The following is a 22,496-nucleotide window of genomic DNA, read 5'->3' as shown; positions in this document are numbered from 1 at the left end:
ACTTGTTTCTTTCTACATATTTTCTAATGAAAATGAGCGAACCATTAAATATTGGTGATGTATTGCAAAATGTAAGTATTTGGGAATACTTTTGGAATATAAACAGCCAGTTTCTTCTAGTTTACGTTTCTCACCTGTCTCTTTATTTCTCTCAGTTTTCCCACTCTTCTTCTTCCTGATAATTATCTTCTAGAAAGTAAAGAAACAAAGCTAATATTTAAATAAAAAATTATGTCAAATGAATGATCCTCGACACACTAGTCTTTTCAGACTGTCTGACCAGACAGATATGCGAAAATACACTAGTCTGAAAACGGTTGTACGTTTGTACATACATACATATGTATACGTGCTACAGTTGTGTTAGTAAGAGATTTTTCGTTACGTGTGTTTCAGACCGAAGTCATACCGAATTTTTCTCGGTCTGAAACTGCTGAGGTAAAATACTACTCTCTCTGTGTCAAGGCTCAATGGCTAACTGTACTGGGTACAAGTATTGTACTTCTGAGTATCAATTCGACACTTATTATGGACAGAGTATTTTTGAGTACTGAGTATTTTCGAGTTCTTTGGTGAATGCTGAGTATTGTGGAGTACTTAGTATCGATACTTTTAAAAATAGGGCATTATTTATGCTTTTGGGAATCAAATTCTGAGTTCTTTTGGTATCGATACTGCCCAACGCAAGAATTAATATTTTACCACAAACAAAAGACCCTACGAATTTAAAATTGTAGCAGATATTAATGGGTCAATTACGGATGGCAGCCGAACTTCAGTTGAGTTTCCAGTGGCTGAAATGGTATTACCGACGGCATCTGGCAACTTAAAGCTGGCAACTGAGTTGCTATATTGGCAACTGCATTTTTGTGGTTGCAGCGAATTTTTCATTGGAAAATTTATTTATTTTTTGAACTGTTTGTTCAGCTTATTTACTTTACTGGAACTTCAAAATTCTATCATTTTCAACTTTATAGCACTTAACTTTAGTTGCGATTCATAATACAGATTTTTCCTCCCTCTCTCCTTAGAGCTTATAATAGTATGAACTATTTCCTCCAGCGCTGGAGACAAGTAAAAGTAGTGTTCATCACAAAGTCTGGTAGGAAGAACCATGAAATGATAAAAGATTTAGAACTCTAAGCCTGACTTGCTTTGTTCTTAAAGCACTGGAAAGCTAGATTACACACGTGGGCTAATCGCAGTGGCCCTGTGAAATGAATGCAACTAAAAAAGGAAATCATAATTTTTAAGTTGTGGGATTCGAATCCACGATCTAGCTCCGTCTGCCTAAGCCATTATACTGTTCCACCTATTCGGCTACGGTAGTTGTCATACCGACAGTATTCCCTGTAACAGTATTTACTGTACGATTACCTTTTATTTTTATTTTTACCTACATATTATAAATGAGAACTAAATGAAAATAAAATAGAAAAAAGTGCGTCTGATATTTTGGCTTGATGCATTTCTGAACACACCCTATATAACGGACACGAGCGATGGCGATAGTGTTACTTTCAAAATACCTGGCGCGCAGAAATTTGTAACGACCGACCACAGGAAATGCTTCCCTACAACAGGCGTCCTAAAATAGCTGTTATTAGTATACAACGGTCATGGGCACTGCCTTGCCCGTGGGCAAAGCTCTTTTAAGCTTTCTAGACATTTTGTAAAGCTCTCTCTCTTCCCATCGCTGGTATACAATTTCAAACTATTAGCTACTGTTACGCCTAACTCACGAATTTACCAATACCTTCAACGATTTGTAAATTAATTTAATACTTCATACAATATTTCAAATAAGATTTATTTTTACTTTTATGATTGATATAGATAATATGGAGTAATGGATTGTATATTTTGGGGAATTAATTTTAATAGACTTCTCACTCGTTTTGTGCTCTCCTGAAATTGACTTCCATTTTCAGGCAAAGCATTGTCGTTATGCGATTACGAATATTTAAAACAGCGCTATTTGAAAAATAATACAGCACTCATAAGGTAATTAATTTAAATATTACACACATTTTTTGTGAAAAATTCATTCTCTTATCCATACTTAAACAACTAAAATAGCTCCCTTAGCAAACATAAAAAGGGATGTATAGAATTAACTATAACTAATCTATAATCAAAGCATTTAAAAAACATATTAAAAATAACTTGCTGAAATTTCGACTCCAAACAACGTTAAGAAACAAATCACGACATTAACGTTCAAATTAAAATATTCATATCTACTCCCCTAAATAAGTAAAAGTAAAAAAATTGCAGTTTATTTTCATTTATAGTCTTTAGATAGGGTTGATTAATTAAATGACTTGAGCATTTGGCTCATCCTTCTTGAGCGTTTAAAAATCTGACACCGATCTTCAGTCTCAAAGTATACATATGTTAATTTATCATTTTATCTCCACTACTTTACTATTTCATACTACTAATATAAAAATAGTTATATGTATGGTTGTATGTACTATGTATATTAAACACAGCATTTATGCATCATTACCATCGCCGCTGTTGCGTGGCCGTTTCAAGCCCAACTCGATTACATTGTCATAATCGGCAACACTCAATTTGGACTTCTTTATATTGGAGTCGAGTACACGCAGATTACACGTGTAATTTTGTTCTATTTTACTGAGACTGGCAGACATTTCGCTTGCAAGCTTTTTCGCAGTTTCCGATAATGTCACTGGCAGTCGTCCACAACGTTTGATTGGACTTATTACATCCGAGAGTTTGCACTCGTGCAATTCGCCATAGTCAAGTACTTCCCATTCGCCATTCTCCATGTTCCAAGTAAAAAGTATGCGACACTCAAATTGACGTCGATGAAAAGCGCAATCCAACTTACGTGAGCAGTTGAGACAGTTTGTTGGCGAAGTCGGTAGCTGGTCGCGAGCTGAAAACTGTGCCATTAACAAACAGATAATTGTTTGACTAACCGGACAGACCTAGATAAAAAAAAAATCCGGAGCAAATTAATAGGTGATCAATACGAAAAACATTAAAGGGATATTATAAGCTTACCCTAATTAGCTCACATGCCCAGTCGTAGAATACATCATAGGTCTTTTCGTTCTTCTGGCAAAGCGCGCTTATTGTATGGTATGTGAAAGTTTCCAAATCAAATGAGTGCTGCGTTATCACTACACTAGGGCAATTGAGTTGCTGGTATGTGGCTTGAGATACCATTTGCATTTCCGAATAGCATGAGCCATGCACCTCAACAGGCAGTGATGTGTGATAGCCAGGTGAAATACAATCATCTATTCGAGGAGAGCACAACTTTGGATAATATAAAAATGCTTACGTATTTACTAGGGCTTACCTTCTTCACTGGTTATAACCGAGGCTGCATCATCTTCTTCCACAAAGCGTCGTTTGAACTTTTTCGTGCACAGTGGCTTCTCTAACATTGTGCCCCCTTGCAAAGGCATCTCCACCACACGATTTTCTTCGCGTCGTGGTGACAGAAATGGAGCATTTGCATTCGGCGACATTGCGCCACTTATATCCAGGTGTCGCTTGGCCATGGACACCTGTAATGGCGAGAGAGTACCCAGTGGTTTGAAGCTTAGCATTTGTTGTGTGGCTGTTGATATTGTTTGTGGTGGCGATATGGAACCGTAAATGTGTGCTGGTGTGACATGCCGGCTAGGTGAGCGTATAAGACCACCAGCAACAGGGGAACTGCATGGCGGCGATCGAAATCCCTGCTGCAACGAAGTTATAGGCGACGCGCGATGCATGGGCGGTGGTGTACAATGCCGAGCATCGCCGCAATTGGACGGTGAAGCGTGTGATGGCCGCGGAGATGAAGATGGCGAAGCACATGGCGAATTGTAGAATAGATGAGTGCCAGAAGCAGCAGATGTGGTAGCTGAGCGATGTAGAGACCAAGTGCTGCTGCTGCCGTACGATGTACTATAATGTGACATCGCGAGGCTTTTTTTGGCTGAGCGTATCTTCGTAAACGGTACAATATTCTCAGAGTTGTCCTCAGAAAATTCATACTTTTTGTCTGCTAAACGACGTTTGCGCAATGTAGAGATCTTCTCACACTTTTCATTGTCCTCTGAGAATTCATATGCGTTCAACCGATCAGCCATGGTTGCTGATGCTGGACTACTGGAAGAGGGAATTGTGGTTTGTAAATCTATGGTAGTTACACCATTGCGGAAGGATTTTGTGACGATGCGATGATGACGCCTTCCACGGTGATTGATAAGGCTAAAACGAGCAGTGCCACCGCCGTTGGGACTATTATTTACTCCAGCGGATGATGTATTCGCTGTACTCTCAGTATCTTTGGAATTTGTGCTGGCAGTAGTGGTACTAGATACGACAGCGGCATTAGGTGAAGCACTACCGCTGCATGTGAAAATTACTTCATCGTAAGTTTTGCGTGAAATAAATGTTACAGCCGAACCAGGTGAAGTGAGGGATGCATCACTTTGTGACGCCCTAATGGGAGTTTCGCTGGAATGTGTCGAATCCGTTTCAATGTCACTAAAATCCGCAATTATGCTAGCGATAACGTTATTGTGATTGTCACAACTAGCTTGTTCATCGGCGGTTAGGGGCACCATACGGCGTTCAATACTCGATATACTCGCTGCCGATGATTCATGGCATGGCGTGCTGCGACTAGATGTCAACTGTTGAGTTTGTTGATGTGATGATAAAGTGCTGATTGCTGTTGCGGATGGCAATAATTCAATGTGCATCATATGCATAAAACCATTTGAAACGATTAGAATGCGTTCAGGACATATGAGATTAATATGCGAGTTAAATTTTGGATCGGATTCGGTTGAAGAATACTTGGTGTGCACGGTGAGGTTACACTTCAAGCATAGCATATGCCAGCGGAACGCTAAAATTATAGGGAAAAATATTAGAATTGAAAATCAGGCATTTTTTAAATTACTCACATATGCTATCTTCGTAATCCCTCATTTTTTTGCAGTCCAAACAACCGAGTTTAGGAACTTTAACATAAGTTATATAAGAATCCTCGTTTTCATTTTCAGCTGCGCCATGAACGATGAGAATGCGAGGATCGGAACACTTCCATTGAGTCATTGTTACTTTTTTAAGATTGTCGACACCATGATCATCAAAAAGGCAGCATGTGTAGTAGCTGCGGAGTGGTTTATGCGGTTGGTAGATCCAAAAGTACAAACTGAAATTTTACACGAACATTTTAGTTAAGACTTTCATTTTATATTTTCAGAACCTCTTACGTATATTTGTATCCATAACTAAAGGAATAGTGACTTGCGACCATATTGTCATTGCAACATACTTTGTAACTTAGGAGAAACTGACCACAGGCGCTTAGGCCCATAAACATGTGTCTGAAATAAAGAATTAGTTATATAAAATGTGCATATTTTATTTATTAACTTCATTATTATTTGCTATGTACATTTATTATTACTAAAAATACTACAAGGCCAGCCCCCCAATTGCAACAAACTTCGCAAAGGCAGTAGGTACTTTATTCGAAGGATGTTGATGCTGGGAGGGGACGTATCTTGGCTATCACAATAGCTAAATGCTTGGCATGGAGACAGGGCCGTCGAGAAAAAACCCGGGACCTGGACTAGAAAATCACGGGCCTTTACATAAATTGAAATACATATGTAATCTAAAATCATGTGATCAATTGGTATGTTACCATTTAGGGTTTAGAGTTAGAAACAATCAGCACGAATCGGAATATATTTATGATAAAAGCCTATAACTAAGAATGAGTTTCTCGCGGAAGTAATGAAATATTTTTCTTTCTATAATGAAAAACCTGTTTTTGAAAGCATGCGCATCGCTATTTTTAAATTAAATTGTTTAAAAAAAACTAATAAAAAGTTATAGCTCTGATATTTCAGGCCTCTTTAAAAAGCCCCGTCCTGGGGGATTCCCCCCTCCAACCGCTCTCGACGGGCCTACAAGAAGATTAAAGAAAAGCAGCTGTTTCAAAGTTAAAGCGTTGTATAATGTACATACGTGGTTCTGGGGTTACTAGGCGTTATTAATATATTATATGATCTCACCCTTGAAGGAAGCAATTCGGCACAATATCCTTGAGACAAAATTTTAATCTATTTGGCACCTGGTCGAAAGCGTGTTGTGGAGCGTGTACCAGACGTGTTGTACCAGCGAAATTACCAGTCCGCTGTAAAAAAAAATATTTAATGTCGTATTTTCTATTCATGTTCTTTTAATATCTTTGTTCCTAGTACTCCAGGATTTGCAACTATTAAAAAAGATTTACACGAAAAGGATTTCTTGCCTTTAATTAACGTTATGTAATTTAGCGTAGGCTAACAGCTTCCTGTAAACTCCTGCAAATCTTGTAGCACCTGGACCAGACTTACTGTTTGATGGATGTATATAAGTATGTACTTACTTCTCTGTTGTAAATTTTCTGTACCAAATTTCTAGGTGCGCCGCTTGAATCGTATGTCCCGTTGAATAGTTGGCGCATGTTTTGTTGTTGTTGGGCGCAACTACTCGAACCATCCGAATCGTCAGAACTATCATCAACTGTAGAGAAGTCATCATCTTCTTCGGAGGAAGCAGAGAGTGATTCAGCGAAAGCATTATAATCTGCTTCCATCCTCTCCACCTTTACGATTTACTTCCAGCACAGACTAAATGACTACAACTATTTCGGTGAAAACACCGCAACTTCTTCGATCGAATTAACGTACTCTGAATAGAGAAGTTTGCACCTCCACTTCCTCGTTCTGCTAACTAATCCAGACCAGCTCACGTTCTGCAAAGCGTACGTCCCGCGCGGCTTTACTTCATTTTTCAAAAGATTTTTAACTCTGATTCGTGTCTAAAATTTATGGACACAAACTCTTGACGATTTTCGCAGCTACAATTTTGATTAATTGCCTTAAATTTCGCATTAGATAAATTTTTCTAATACGAACCAATCAGCGCACAAAGCTGAAAATAAAAGCAAACCAAAGTCTGCGGGCTGCTGCTATCGTTTTGTTCGTCGGCAAAGCAGCCACAGATGCTGTCAATTACAAATGAAAGGGAAATATAAACAAAACCATTTGCTGGCGGTGGAGAAAGTGAGAGACACTGCGGATTTGACAGTAAATGTCAATCCCGGCATTTATCAAGGTTGCCAGCTGCATGCGGGATAAACTGAGATCTCCACTACCGGGTACAAATATCTATTGAGTTACAGTGGCTACACACGACGAACATATCCGCGCACATGTGCGCCAACATGCTCGCTGTCGTTTGCTACAGACGGCGAGCGGCTCATAAGTGATTTTGTACTCAAAGCGTAAACATGGAAAGGAAAGACGCGGATGATGCAATTGAAATATTTATGACTTAGGTTTTTTTATGTATGTTTTACTTAAATTTATTTATATTTTACTTGTATGTATTTACATACATATACATATAGTAATTTAGCCTCATTTATAAAAAATTCATTAATGCACATGGCTTGGATGCATTTATCCGCGATGTGCACACTGCAAGCATCAACACAAATTGAGGTTGTTGTTTTTGTTTCCAATGCGATGCTCGCAAGCCACGCTACAAACGACGAACATGACCCGCAAGCCGCGCATGTGCGCGGATATGTTCGTCGTGTGTAGCCACTGTTATCCACAGACCAAGTGCACATACATACATGTCGTCGCCTGGGTAAAAGATTGTCGTAAGGGCGATTCTGACGATTTTTTGTTCTTGAATCAGTTATATATTTTTAAAGAAGGTCTTTCGATTGGTGTTATCAGTTTTAGATATCTCCTTTAGTTTCCAAGATATTGACCATAATTTTTTCGATAATTTAGAAAAAAATTTAGTTAGTGATGCAGTTATATTAAACTAATAATCAACATCTTAAAAACGGCGTCCTCCATTTTCGGATATCTCCTTTAGTTTCCAAGATATTGAGTAAAAAGTGTTGTTAATTTAATAGAAATTCTGATCACATTTTGTCGTATTTCATACAAAGCAAAGAAAGAACATCCGGCCCTAAATCTATACATAAAAGAGACAACACGTTATAATTGTAGCGAGTGTGAACTTCAAGAGCGTGCTTTCTCTTTTCATCCTATCAAAAAACGTATTTAAGCAAAACAGAAGGCGCGCTCCTGATAAATACAACAACTGCTTTATCGATCTCATTTTATATGCATGATCGAAAACGTCGATAATGATGTTTTACCGGCAATTAGGGCCGATTGTTCAGTAATGACGACGACTGCTTTATCGACAACATGCTATAAATATGAATGATGTCGAGAATGTCGATATTGATGTTTAACCGACGAGTTGTGATAACCAGACATTGAACAACCGGCCCTTAGTACGGTGACCATTCGTACGATTTTGGCGGGACAGTACCGATTGTTGTCCCGCTGAATGATGTTTAAGGGCCGGTTGTTCAATGTCTGGTTATCACTACCACTACACTATCGACGAGACATCATGCATGTAACATGTAATGGATAAAGCAGTAGTTGTGCTTAACCGGAGCTTCTACCTCCGATTTGTACTAATCAGACATTGAACAACCGGCCCTAAAAGCCGGCACGTATAAGTGTCCCGATCTTTCATATTTTTTACCGCTTGAATTCCGATTTTCACTATTTTTCGGACGTGGCAGCAGTTTCGTTATCTCAAAGAACATAATTAGAATATCCGGGAGCCGTAAAGAAAGCCATTCATAAACATCTTTTTTCTATGATCATTGGTTATGTTTCTATCATTCTTTTCTTTAAGGTTTTACTTGGAAACTTGTTATTAAGCTGAACTAATTGTCGTTAAAAATTTCTAGACAACACCACTCTGTGACAGCCAAATGTACAAATGTTCAAATCGTGTGATCGCTGCTTAACCGTGGTTGCGCACATTTGGCATTAAAAGCTGCCGAGGTTTAGTTTTCGGAATGCAGCTTATTTCTCGAAAGCGATTTGCGAAATTTCAGTTGCACCTTTTCCTGCAACTTCCTGCAAGCTCGTGTAAAATCCTGTAAGTTCATGGAGTACTGGATCAGAGCTATTAACATGGGATCCTAAATTAAAGATGTCGTCTACTTTTTCAAACTTATAACTGTCAACAGTGACGTTGATGCCGAGGCGCTTATGCTCTATCTGTTTGTCTGATGACAGGATATACCTAGTTTTGTCCTCCCTCACCTCCGAGGGGACCTTCCCAAATCTGACGGGGCTGGTGCTATTACTCAACGTCCTTTTGCACAGAAACATTACTTGTTTCCTAGGGATACCAAATTCAGACATTGCCGCATAAATAGAACTTTCGTGCTGTCGACAGCGGTTTTAAAATCAACAGATACTTAGATGGTGTGTGCCGATCTTATTTTTGCGAATCTTATTCAACGATTTGGCGTATTGTGAATAACTTGGTCTATTGACTGGTCTGGTAGATTTTCCAGGTCTAAAGCCACGCTGATAAGACCCAGACAGTTCGTTGACAGTAAGCTTTCGTCTTTCATACAATACACTCGATAAGACCTAGTAACCTATTCTTAGAAGGATGATCCCGCGGTAGTTGGCGCGTATCGCGGGATTGCCTTTCGTGTGGATAGGACAGAGCACACTTAAATTCCAGTCGTCGGACATGCGTTTATCTAACCATATTCTGCATAAGAGTTGATTCATACACCTTATCAGTTCTCCGCCACCGTACTTGAATAGCTCGACAGGCCGTCACCTCCAGCAGTTTGTTTTGTTTTTCAGCCGCGTAATCGGAATCGGGCTCGGAATCGTCTTCTCCACTACTTTCAGTGCAGCTGCCATTAAGTGGGATGGAAAAGTGTTCCCTCCGTAATTTAAGTACGTTCTAGACATCGGTCACTAAATCGCCATCGTTGTTATTACAAGTGTTCGTTCTGGTTTGGAACCTTCCGTAAGTCGCTTAACTTATTGGTAAAATTTCGAGCCTTTTTCCTGTCTCGCTTCCCTCTTCAGCTCCCTATATCACATCCACACAGTTCGCGTTGCTCCTGATCGCAGCATGACCTTGTAGGTGCCATCCTTTTCTCTGCAGCCTGCTTATCGTACCAGTTGTCCTTTCGGGCTCAATGTGGTTCCACTTTGAGCAGGTGTGAGAGTCGAGTAGCGAAAAAATTGACCGTCTTTTATGATTGCTTTCCTTGCATAAGGTTTGGTTTTCGAAATTACAGCAAGAATTATCAAACATAAAAAATCGCTCATGTTTATAAATTTAACGAAGTTGTATATTCAAATTATCGTCGACAAAAATGCAACCATGTGCGACAATCATATCTTTTTCGTGATTGTGAATTCTTGCTGGCTAAAACTTATTTTGGTCTGCAGGAAGGCGATTTGAACAAAAATCATTATAATTTGTACTTTTTTTTTTCGAAGAACAGAACTCTAATTAGATGCACATTGCTTGCTCCACAGCTGCATTAGCGCAGTAGCTTGAGGAATCTGCCTTCTTATTTGTATTATCAATTTAAATATACTACTTATCCATTTTGTAATTTTCAATTTGATTTTTTTTTAATAAATAAGTTTTATAATGAGCTTTTAATGTAACAAATAAATAAATAAATAGTATAAATAACTAAATGAATGCTACTATATAGCCCGTATCACCCACGCATTATTAGCCGACCGAAGTAGAACTCATAGCCACCTCTAAGCCTTGCCGACGGCCATGTTCGCTGGAGAAGGTGTTGTAAAATCTTCCGAATTGAACTTCACGAACTCTTCATTTTGCATTCTTGCCTCGTTGTCGGCTGGCACATCGGTAACGAGAAATTGTGCTCTATTTTTGTCTTTTTGCCTCTTGATTTTCTTCAACCAAATGCTAGCCAGACCTTTTATAGGCATTGGTACTTCATCAGTGGGAGCCGACGAGTACTCATTCATTGCCGGTAATTCTGGCAGAAGCGGATAGTTTTTGGGAGAATCGTAAATTACCCAATTATCTGGCCTAGATAGGAAATAAGTAATTAATATAAAGCAAAATCTTTTGATCACTTTCTTACAAACCGTTCTAATTTTGTCAAAATTTTAATAGGCGCAAAGGCAACTGGTGCAGCAAATTTTGAGACTGCCTTCCTTCGTTCTATTTCCGTACTTTTTAGAACCTGTTTGTCGGTGGCTATTGTTTCGATTATATTCGTTTTGGTGGCAATTAAAGTTTCGGTCGTCATGTCGTCATAGTCTTCGGCCAATATGTCATTGTTTAGATTTTTGCCCTCAACATCGGTAAAAGGAGTTACATTTTCTATTAGCGCTTGCGTCGTTGGGTTAAACGTTCTTGTCGTGTTCCTATCGGTACTTCGTTCTAACGTCTCAGCGGTATTGTTGAGTTTCAGCGTTTCTGTCGTTGTATTGAGTACTGGTAGTACGTAGTTGTCGTCCAAAGGTTTCGTAGTGTTGTTCCTGTGCGCAGTCAAGTTTTTCAGTTCGTTTTCTTTTGATTTAATCAGTGCATCTATCATATGTTCAGGTCGTATGTAGCCGTCACTGTCGAATTTTTCACCCATACCCAATATGTCGTCCACGTAATCATAGTCATCGGTGTCTTCACGTTCATCATCAATGTCATAGCTAGTCTCAGTACCGTTGCTCACTCCGTTTGTCGTATTCTTGGTCACTATCGGTTCGAGCGTACGTGAAATGGCATACTCGTCATAGTCGTTTACAGTAACAATGTGTTCAAGGTTCGTTTTCTTCTCTAGCGGTAGGTTCTGTAATTGGCTATAATAGCCATAATTTCCCAATTGGGGTTTTTTGTTTTCACTCGAAAACGGACTATTTGCGCTCTCCTTCTGTGAATTACCAAAATGTGTATGGCCATTAGAAGCAGCTGCTGAGTGTTGTGAACTCAAAAACCCGGGATTGGGTAATTGACCATAGCCGGGACGGTTCGACGATAGTAAGCCATAACTGCCAGCATCAATTTGATTCGGTGGCAATGGAAGTTGCGGCTGTCCGACTACATTGGGTTTGGGTCGTATGTTAAAACTAAAAGTGCTGTCACCGCCATTAGCTTGCGCCACGCCGGTAATAGTACCGAAATTTCCAGCGCTAATCGCGCTACTGGTTGCTTGTACAACACCGCTGCTTACTACTCCGCCAACCTGGCTTAGACTAATTGCCGAGGGCACAGCTGGATAGGCTGGTGACGGATTCTGTGCGGACGGACGTGGTATGTAATGTGAAATGGCAGATGCTTCTGTATTTGGTGCGTAAATATGACTATTCTCATGCACGCTCGATACAACAGCTCCATAAGATGGGCGTTCCTTTTGTACCGACGTGCTATGCGGACTCGGTTGCTTTGGCTTGTTACTGTTTGCAAAATCACTAGAGGCAAATGTTATGAAATTTTGAAAAATTCCCGGCGTGCGTGTGGTAGTTGTATAACGGTCTTCGTGTTCGTTAATGTAAATGACAGTCGGTGGTTTAGTACGTCGAGTTTGTACAACGTTCAACGATGCAGCGGGTGTATTTGGGTAAAAAGGGTGTGGCGGTATTGTGCTCGAGCGGTACGTGCCCACATAACTGGGTGAATATCTGTCAAAGCCGAAGGGTTTGTACGATGTGTAGTAGTTTGTGTAAGAATTCGTGGGGGCAGTTATGGGCAGTGCTGAGGATGATTGTTTGTTCGTTTGTCGGATGTTTATTTCAATTTCGTATTGGTCTGCGTTGGGTCCATTTACTACCACCTTCTGTGGGCGCGTGTAAAATGTCGGTTGCGTTTTATATTGTCTGAGTTCAAATTGTCGCGAAGTCGGGCGTGTGCTCAGATTTGCTAATGATGTAACTGTAGTTGATTTCTTCAAGCTTGCACTCTTAGTTGGCTTTGCGTGAAATCTGCTTTTGGTCTCATTATGCCAGTTCGGTACTTTAACGACAATTAACTTTCTGTTAGCATCAGGTCCACGTCGCTCTAAACGTTTCGGTTCTTCGTTTAATTCTAGTTCTGTAAATTGGTTAATATTTGTTGCAGATTGTCGGTTTTCATTTGTGTGGAAGTTTTTGTTCGAAGAAAGTGACTTAGCCTCTAAACATTCGTCAGTTTGATTTGGTTTTGTGAGTGTTTCCGTCTGGTTTTTGCGGGAAATAGTCTCTTCTTTGGTTTTCAGTTCTTGGTCTAAGATTTTGAAAAGTAGCGTTGCTTCAAAAGTAGTTCTTTTGTTGTCGTTAAGTGTCAAATTGTCGTCTGCATGATTTTCGTGTGTATCTGTTGTTAGGTCCATATAAGTAATTTCCGCAGTATCTTGAGTATCGTTGCTGTCTGTTGGTCCCTGTTTTATCAGTGTTATATTCGAAAGTATTGTTTCTTCATTAGTTGAAGAATTTTTAATAACGTCTTTCGGATTAGAATCCGAATTCAGTTCACTAATTTTGTTATCTATTTTGGAAGTCAAGTCTCCGTCGAATCGGGTAAGATCTCTTTCGGTATTCGGATACGAAGTAGTCCTCTCCGTATAAGTTGCTAAAATAGCGTCTTGTTCGTCCACTTCAAACTTCGATTGGCGTTTTAAGTCGGTTTCTTTAGAGCCTTCTTTGGTATAATTATTTTCATTTATAGTTCCAGTCTGCTCTAAAGCAGTCGATATCGTCGGTATGTTTGCCGTAAGATTTTCGTTCGGTTGTTCATCTAAGTGCTTCTCCTCTTGCTCAGTCGATGGTAAATCGTTTAGTCGTAGTAGTCCAACTTCTTGGTCCGTGTCGTCTATTCGTGCTTCGATTTTGTCCACAGTCATGCTTTCAGTGGTACTCAGAGCGTTTGTAATGGAAATGCCTTTTGACTTAGTCTCAATGATGTTAGGTCCAGTCTCATCTGTTCCGACACTTCGTAATTCTATTGGTATGTTATTCACTACCGCTGTCGTGCGTCGTGTACTTTGCGGTCGTCGTGATGGATTCTTATCAAGCTTATTATTTACACCCTTGATTGGTTTTGCTGTCACAGTAGGTCGCTTCGCGGGTGAAACTTTCTGTCGAATGTCCAGTTTGTCGCTTATGTGAATCACTTCGCCAGGCACTTGAACGCCCGTCACAAAACTGTTGATGCCTGTGGCCACCAAGTTCGTATGGTCTGTTGGGCGTATGCGATTTGAAAACCCTGCCTTATTCTCTTTAACCACTTGCAATGAGACAGTCGGCGCGGTCTCGGTCATTTTGTTAGTAGTTATAATCTCGAAAACGCGGTCTGGTTCGTGTGCTGTATTTGTAGTAACGGTCGCGAAAGGATCTTGTTCGATCCACGGACTCAAGTCGAGGAGCGCCAATGCGCCTGTGCCGCACACTTGGCGCTCATTTCCTTCAATATCTGTAGGCAAGAATACATGCGGTTGCATGGTACCACCACCAACGGTACGACAAAGAACCTGCGCCAATGAAACTTGTCTAATTGATTGCAGTTGCGCAGGTGTGAACGAATTTTCAAAGCCGCCATTTTCATACCAGAAACGATCACCTTTGCGCGAATTGCTGAATTGCTGAGCAATAATGCAAGCGAATGTCGGACCTACGAGCCCGCCCACCACAGGACGTTCAGCTATACCGCCGACAAAAAGATCAATGTCGTGGACACTGCGATAGGCATGGCTAATGCGCTGCGCAGACTGTGGTCCAACGACATTGGCGAAGTCTTCCCAACTGTTTATGGGCGTGAGCCCACATGGTACACGCCACGAGGTATAGGGTGGTACACCATGATCACGTCCGCGTTGTATATTAATGGCCGCTAAATCCAAACCGAAGGGGAACCCTGTGAATTATGGAATAGATGTGGAATGATCTTTTGAAGCTGTTGTATGTGTGTCAGCTACCTGGGGTTTGAAAAAGATGATTAGTCAGCTCTGGTGTTATGAACTCATCACGCTTGAGCGCACGCTGGTTCACTAAGCCACGTAACAGGCGATGCAGCGAGCCCGGCGACCCAATGTCACCACGCTGGAATTCCTCGTGTAGGCTGACATCTAAAGATATTGTAATATTTAGTTTTCCGAGCTTTGGACTATTTCTCTCCTTCAATACTTACTGTTTCGCATAAAATTGTGAAACCGGTCACAGCGCATGTAGGAATTTTGCACCAACGAATGTCCGAACCGAAATGCGGCTGCTGCAAATGAATTCGCTACACTTGGATTCGTTTTGGGATCGTAGCCTTGGTAAAAGCCACTACTCAGCAATTCTAAGTCGAATAATCTGCACACCTCGCGTCCCAACACAATCGGCAAGAACTCCCTGTAGGTAATGTGTTGAAACATGGCGCCTATTATGCGACGCGTTTCCTGATAAATCTTTTCGTCACTCCAGTGCAAGTTCATTTCACTCAATTCCATTGCAATGCGATTATGCTCTCCAACCCAGACGTGGTGTAATGCCAACAAGCCCGGCTGTTCGCCGCTGCGCCCATCACCAGCGCGTATGCACTGCGTGGCTATAGCGCCGCGATGACACACATCCTCCGCAGGATTACCGCGACCATACACCAACAGGCCATTGCGGAAAACCCGCGCATTGTCGGACGACTTGACGCTGTTCGAATAAATGGGCGAGGCGTCTATGTATGAGGTCGCTTGACTGGTTTGTTCGCGCCACGAAAGCACGCAGTCTCTGCGCTGTGCTGGCGCGGAACGCAAAAATTCCAAGCAGCGCACCTTGAGCGGCGCCAACCAAGGATCATCCAACGGCACTTTGATGGGAAAGCAAGACGGGTGGAAATCGGTATTGCCACAGCAGCTCGGCACCGAGCCATTGATCGATCTGTGAGAAAAATTAAAAGAATGCTGTGCGGAAAAACTATAGCAATCAGTGAAACTACATACCTCGGTTGCGCTGTTGATGTCATATCGTGATCGAGCAGCTGCCCCCATTGCGCGGTCATCAGCGTTACAACAGCTTCACCATCACGCGCACCATGCACCAACAGACTGACGAAGCGCGAAGAGGCTAAAGCTCCACCCTCTACAGACAGCCGTATCGAGTCGACGCCATCGCCATACTCCGGTGGCAAAAAACGATTGAATGGCATTTGTGCGGCACCCCATCGCGGCCGACGTTTGCTGTTGCAAGTACCATCGTGTGTGCGGTAACGCGCTGAGGCGGGCATGCAGGTGGGCGGATCGCGTGGTGGACAAAGTCCTTCGAGCGCAGTGTGTCGCAGTGAAATCTTCGATGAGTGCGCCTGCCGTGCCAAGTCATTGAAGTATTTGTAGCTGCAACAATGAAGCGAATATGAAATGGCAGTCTAATCTTTTTCAATGAGAGGATCCTTTGCTACGGTCAATGTAAATATTTAATTTAAAAAATGCCTGCGAGTGTGCTTGCGCTTCGTTGCGTCTTCGACTCATCATTTGACGCATCGCTGTGACTGTTTCACTTGAAATGAATGGCAAACCTGGAGTTTGTCTGTATTTAAGCGCCCGACTTGCATTTAGTATGCACCATGGTAAGTAGTTAGTATACCGTTAGCAACAACATGAATAACCGCGTTGGAGCTGAGAAAGCGCAGCGGCGACGGATGTTATGGCAGTATGGCGGTTGAAACTTGCTTTGAACAAGTTCGAAAAGCTCACCTCTTGCCCGCACCATTTTGGTGCGGCTCATCACCCCATGCACCACTAATTGCCGGGTATGCGTTCCATTGCATGCCTAGGTGGCGACAATTGCCTACACCAAAATGTTTGCAGCAACAACTGGCGCGCAGCTGCAGAGTCAGAGCCAGGCTTAGCGTCATTAAAATTGCCGCGTTCACAGTTGAAGTCCAAATTCATAGGCGCTTCTTGCCTGCTCATGTATTCATTTGTGTCTATTTATTTAGTTACATTTATGACTTTTTTTGTTTGCGCTTTTTAATGATCTTTTTGGAAAAAGAAGTGGAGAAAGTGGAAACGGCTTTTCATTTGCAATGCTACAAAGACAATTCATATCACAATAACAATAAAAAAAATGCATAATGTTTTAACGGGTTCAACGCTGTGTCGCAGGGGCCGTAAGATAATCGTGATGGTGCAAGTTGCAACGTCAAGACTAGGGATGTTAATTTTTTCGCTCTTAACGATCCCGGGATTTAGATATTCATTACTTTTAAACAACTTAAATCGAAAAAATTGCGTCTATATTGCTTGTGCAGCCCTCCATAAAATAAATAATAAAAAAGATGCCTTTTTATTTTTTCTCTCTGACGTCAGGATTTATTTGTAATTTCAAAGATATGTTGAATTCCAAAAATTATTTAAAAAATTAAATCCAATGTAGAATAAAAATATGGGTACCAAATTAAAGAGGAAATTTTTTTAGAACTTAAAATAATTAAACTTTTTTGAATTGACAAGGATGAATAGGTCATTTTCTAAGCCGATAAAGCTAGAAGGACGAAATTCGAGGAAGTTATCGAGTTTATATAAGTCCTTAACATATAATTTTTTTAAAAACAAATATTGCAAAATTTCAAGGATAAAGGACATTTTAAATACTTACCAGTGATTATGCACCAAAAAATTGAATCTGTTTAAATTCTTCTGAATTTCCCCTTTAATGTGATACCCATACTTTTTTTCCCAGCACATTTCACTGAATTTTTTAAATCATTTTTGAATTACTGACATCAGAGTAAAAAACTAAAAACGCAATTCTATTATAATTGGCCCATGGTTTCGAGATTGATTTTTGTGTGTAATATTTACTATCGAACTGTGTTATATGTATAATGAGCTAGACATATATTTAAAAATATAAATTAATTAATAAAAAAGAAATATAGCCAATAATGGTCAAGAAAAGGAGTCTCTAAGTGCAAATTATAAATCCCGGGATTATTTGCCAAGAATCCCGTGATTTTTGGCACCTCATAAAGGCCGGGATCCCGGAATTAACATTCCTAGTCAAGACATTGGCCAGATTTGTGCACACATCATATATGTACGTATATTTATGTGCGCTTACATACATACAATGTATACGTACATACGTACGTACATACATACTTACATATATCAGGTTACAAGCTAAATTTTTACAGGGCAATTCTGACAACTGTCTTTCACCTCACCACAGTCTTTCGAAAGATAAAAGTCATTCGTAAGACAGTTGTCTAATCTGGCAACTATCTTAAAAGTACTTTACTGTCTTTTGAAAGAATAATTGAAAGATCTGCCAACGAGGAAGTCTTATTAGCGTTAGCCTTTTAAGTTTTTTTTTAAATAAATTAAATTTAAAAAACATATACAAAACAATTAAAAGTAATAAATAAAAGAAATTTAAATAAAATAATTAAAAAACTAAAATATAGAAAAAAAATTAATAAATAAATTAAATTAAAATCAAAGGAAATTTTTTTCTTTATTAAGTAAATAAAAAAAAATAAATAAAAAAGTTCCACCGCCCGAGACTCGAACTCGTGATCTTTCGAACGGCACGCCTATGTTCTGCTCACTCGGCCATTGCGACTGTTGGAGCGACGCGAGCTAAATAACATACAAGTGCTTTCTCCCAAAATATTTTTTCACCACTTTTTTGCTAGAATAACAAAAGTCTTTCGAATTATCTTGCCTTCGGTCTTTCATTTGTCTTACGAAAGACTATTTAGTGTCTAACGGCCATACCTAAACAAAAGCATTGGGCGGAGCATTGTCTGACGCCTAGCGTTACCGCCGAAGTGCCACACCTAAACAACAGCGCCAACGCTACGTCCAGAAATGAGACCAACAACAAGCATGGGTTTGTTTGTGTGAAATACGGAATTAACAGTTTCGCCGTTTGCCTTCCTAACATCCTGTCAAGATCGGACTTTCCAACCGCTCAGAGTTGGCGCCGCGTTATTTCGGTATGCTTCATACAAATTGTATGGGCATGAGAAATTTTTGACAACCAGACAACGTTGACGCTTTTCTTTAGGTATGGCAGTTAGGCAGAATTGCCCTGCCAGTTTAAGTGCCTACATTTATTGGCGGGTTTACGTGCTTTTCTTTGGTCCTTTAACATCTCAATACCAAATCACAGGCTTTTTTACATGCAACTTTCGAGTTCAAAAGAAAGTGATTGGTGCCACTAAGTAGAGTGTTGTAAGAAAAGTCTTCAAAAAAATTTTAGTCTACTTAGCCGTTCGTATTCTCTGATCTGAAACTACCCTGTAGGGAAAGCACGCAAAAACGAACCAGTCTGATAGTAACTAGTCCCACACCAGTCCAAAAGCAGTGAAATGTTCACTAAACTATTTTATTTCAAATTTTAAAAGCAGGGAAGGTAATCATTATGAGTAAAATAATTTAAATCAGCATTTAATCATTATTTTATGAATTATTATTGAAATAATTATTATTTGATTTTTATTTTTGGGATTACAACTAATGATTATTTTATGATTTTTATTTTTTCGCGCAGAGATTATCATTAATTTTGAGTTTTATTTTTCCACTTAAAAATAATGATAATTTATAAAATTGAAAAGGCCATACAGACGCAACATACTGAAATTTTGAACAGAAAAGTTTGGGTCTTATTCCTGTTATAAGGGTGCGGCAACTTCTCAAAAGGTATAGTTTTTGAGTTGCTTAATAATCATTACTAGTATCGCCACGTTGTCGAAATTCGACCACCTCACTTTTTTACACAATTTTTCATTTTGCTTGGGAAGTTTTTATGTTCATCATCGCCTGTTGATCGTCTAGGTCTCTTATATTTTTTGGTGGAGTAATACACATTATGTTAAATAATTTTGAAATTCATAGCAGCAGTAAGGAGGAATAGATTTGTATGGGATTTCGTTAGCGTATTAATATATAGATAGATGGTGAAACCAAAGCAGGCATCTACAGGCTTATACGGAAATTGGAATAACTCGGCTCTGGCGCCACCTTACGTCCATTTTTTGCAGGTGTATTTCTCTTGATGTTAGTAATATGTATTTTGAATTTGAAGCAAATCGGACCATAAATGAAGTTTTTCGGAATAACTCCACTCCTACTCCACCTACTGAAAAGATAAACAAAATGCGCACCTCCCCTTTGAAATACCTTTCGAACAAAAGAAGAATCATTGGTTGAGAAACATAGGAGCAGTAGGGAGCAATAGATTTGTATGGGATTTCGTTAGCGTATTAATATATAGATACTTAGTGATTCGATAAACAAATGCCAGGACCCTGAAGGACAATTGAGAAAGGCAATGCAGTTGCAGAAAAAGAGGCATTTAAAAAAAAGTGTCAAAAATTACCACTTTCCTACTAAATTTATTTAAAAATGCAAGCCACCAGAGCTACCTTTTTTTTAAGAAAAGACAAATTAATTTTTTTTTATGCAATCCTGCACTGCTACCTTAATACAGTCAGTCAATAAAGTTTAGGTACAACGAATTTTTTACAATACGGGCATTTAGACAAGTAAGACAAAGTGAACTAATATTTTTACTTTTAAGCAGAACGCACTTTTGTTTTTTACTTACTACTTAAGTTTAATACTACTACTACCACTGATGTGATTTATAAATTTTTAATAAATGCGTTTAAATATTTGTGATGTTATTGTCCTTCCTTCAACCGATTGTATTTAATATAAAAGGGAAATGTTTCGACAAACTTAATTAGAAATATAGATCTAAGGTTACGAATTTATAACAGGTTGGGAACTATAAAAAATTTTTTTTTTTAATTTGTATTATTTATTTATTTTTTTTTTATAAAAATATAGTACATTCTTTCTAGTTTCAATCTTTGTGCAATATTTAAAAAAAATCAACAAACTTGAGTAAAACTTTCGAGCTTTTTAATTGGCTTTTTAGAAATATTTTGAATATTCATGTAAATATGTTTTGTAGCCCATTCAATTTTAGTACAATAAAGTGCAAGTTGTTTGTTGAAGAAACTAGAAAATCGCGTTGATTTTTAATATTTTTTTTTTTTTTGCCGACGGTGTTGAGCATTTTCCCTCATGTAAAGTATGCTCGTCAATTGCTTTTACATACATATATGGAAGAAAATGCCTAGCACCGTCAGCAAAGATAGGTTTAAAACTTTGAGTGCAGTTGTTAAAGTTTCTTGAATTTTTATAATTTTTGTAAGAGGTTTGAAATGTGGATTTATGTGGTGCCGGTTATCTAATGTGCTAAACTTTTAATACCATTAAATAAACAATAGAAAAATAACAAAACTGGTAAAATCGTCCCATAAATTAATCAGCTGATCGCAAGTGTAGCTACATATGCATATTTATGCAATCAATAACGTACTTATGCCGAAAATTGTTAGGTGTTGGAAAGGGAGATGTGGCACCTCCCATACAAATTGAAATTTCCATATCGTTTATTTCTGGAGTCATTTATTATAAGACAATGAAATTTGACACAGTTACATCAATTTACATATGTACATTAGGGTGGTCCAAAAATGCAATATTAAATTTTTTTACCAAAGGGCCTATTTCGAAATTCGAAGGCCCATATCTCGATTTCGGAGGCTAACTTCGAAAAACGGAGAAATCACTTTCTTACTTATGACTCAATCTCTTAAAAAATTTGGCTTGGTCCAATACAAAGAAAAGTTGATTTTGCCGTATAAGTGCAATAGATACGTGGATAAAAAATTTGGTTGGTTTTTTTTCAATTTGGTAGTTTTTTCTTCAGATTTTGATTGGTTATTTTTTTATAACAAGTGGCAGCCGTGGTTGGGAGCACACAAAATTGCAATCTGACAGCTATAACTTTTGCATAATGATGTACATACATAACTAAATCGAATTTTGAGCGCATTGCCACGGTCGAAAAAAATACATACATATGTACATATTTACGTAAATTGAAACGGTTATAATTAACTGTAATTGTGGCTTGTGGCAGTCCGTTTCAGATTACAAAGCGAACACTTTCCATCAACGCAAAGCGCGTGTGTAATTGCATTTTTATGAAAGTAAAAGTGAATTTTGTTGGTCGACGATGAGCTCAAAAGTCTTACGAATTTAATTGTTAATGCTATGAATAAAGTACTATTATATGCTTTCTTATCAATAACTATTTACATTTACTGTTCGAAAACAGTTCCATTAGTTTCCTAAAGCTTTGATCGAATTCTATGAATTTTTAAGCGTTTTTCAATAGATTTGTACATATGTACACATATTTCTATACATACATACACTTAACAGCAAAAGTCTGCATACATCATATCCTTTTCAAATATTAACAATATTTTGCAAGTGAAAATTTGTTTGTTATTTTTTTTTTATAAGAATATGGATCATGCTTTAAACAAAATCATATAAATCAAGGTTTCAAGCTTTTGTTGAGTTTTCCATAGTTTTGTATAAAGCTCGTTACCTTGATTTAAATGAATTTTTTTTAACGCATGATCCATGTTCTTATAAAAAAATAACAAACAAATTTTAGTTTGGAAAATATTGTCAAGTGAATGTATTTGTATGATAAAGTGAATGTATTTGTATGAAAAATTTGCGGCGTGAGCTTTTCGAAACTTTTTTCTTTTGTACTAGCAAG

The 22,496-nt window shown here is 38.8% G+C and overlaps 2 protein-coding genes across 2 annotated transcripts; both read right to left on the bottom strand.

The window, feature by feature from the left end:
• Positions 1-1,789: 1,789 nt before the first annotated feature.
• Positions 1,790-7,038, bottom strand: LOC108363958 (uncharacterized). The gene is made up of 8 exons (XM_017617495.1): positions 6,726-7,038; positions 6,422-6,673; positions 6,066-6,187; positions 5,256-5,369; positions 4,944-5,194; positions 3,338-4,885; positions 3,037-3,275; positions 1,790-2,960 (listed from the first exon to the last, which is right to left on the bottom strand). Exons 2-8 carry the CDS (start codon positions 6,629-6,631, stop codon positions 2,499-2,501), a joined length of 2,946 nt encoding a protein of 981 aa, XP_017472984.1. The 5' UTR covers positions 6,632-6,673; positions 6,726-7,038; the 3' UTR covers positions 1,790-2,498.
• Positions 7,039-10,625: 3,587 nt separating this feature from the next.
• On the bottom strand, positions 10,626-16,242 carry LOC108363957 (uncharacterized). Its single transcript, XM_017617493.1, has 5 exons — positions 15,839-16,242; positions 15,049-15,776; positions 14,837-14,986; positions 11,037-14,775; positions 10,626-10,977 (listed from the first exon to the last, which is right to left on the bottom strand). Exons 1-5 carry the CDS (start codon positions 16,120-16,122, stop codon positions 10,680-10,682), a joined length of 5,199 nt encoding a protein of 1,732 aa, XP_017472982.1. The 5' UTR covers positions 16,123-16,242; the 3' UTR covers positions 10,626-10,679.
• Positions 16,243-22,496: the final 6,254 nt, after the last annotated feature.

The sequence above is a fragment of the Rhagoletis zephyria genome, unplaced genomic scaffold (assembly GCF_001687245.7).
Source record: "Rhagoletis zephyria isolate East Lansing unplaced genomic scaffold, Rhagoletis_zephyria_1.1 Rzeph_scaffold_01419, whole genome shotgun sequence".
NCBI classification, from domain to species: domain Eukaryota; kingdom Metazoa; phylum Arthropoda; class Insecta; order Diptera; family Tephritidae; genus Rhagoletis; species Rhagoletis zephyria.
The sequence above is the reverse complement of the archived record's forward strand: the minus strand, read 5'-3'. Positions and strand labels throughout refer to the sequence as shown.

Bases quoted from the DNA above. Each gene is read 5' to 3' on its own strand.
- LOC108363958 (XM_017617495.1), bottom strand. From the start codon at position 6,631: ATGGAAGCAGATTATAATGCTTTCGCTGAATCACTCTCTGCTTCCTCC. The intron at 6,188-6,421 runs GTAAGTACATAC...TTTTTTTTACAG, and splicing joins AGAAAATTTACAACAGAGAA to CGGACTGGTAATTTCGCTGG. The intron at 5,370-6,065 runs GTGAGATCATAT...TCTTTATTTCAG, and splicing joins CCGAATTGCTTCCTTCAAGG to ACACATGTTTATGGGCCTAA.
- LOC108363957 (XM_017617493.1), bottom strand. From the start codon at position 16,122: ATGCCCGCCTCAGCGCGTTACCGCACACACGATGGTACTTGCAACAGC. The intron at 14,987-15,048 runs GTAAGTATTGAA...CAATATCTTTAG, and splicing joins TCACAATTTTATGCGAAACA to ATGTCAGCCTACACGAGGAA. The intron at 14,776-14,836 runs GTAGCTGACACA...CATAATTCACAG, and splicing joins TCATCTTTTTCAAACCCCAG to GGTTCCCCTTCGGTTTGGAT.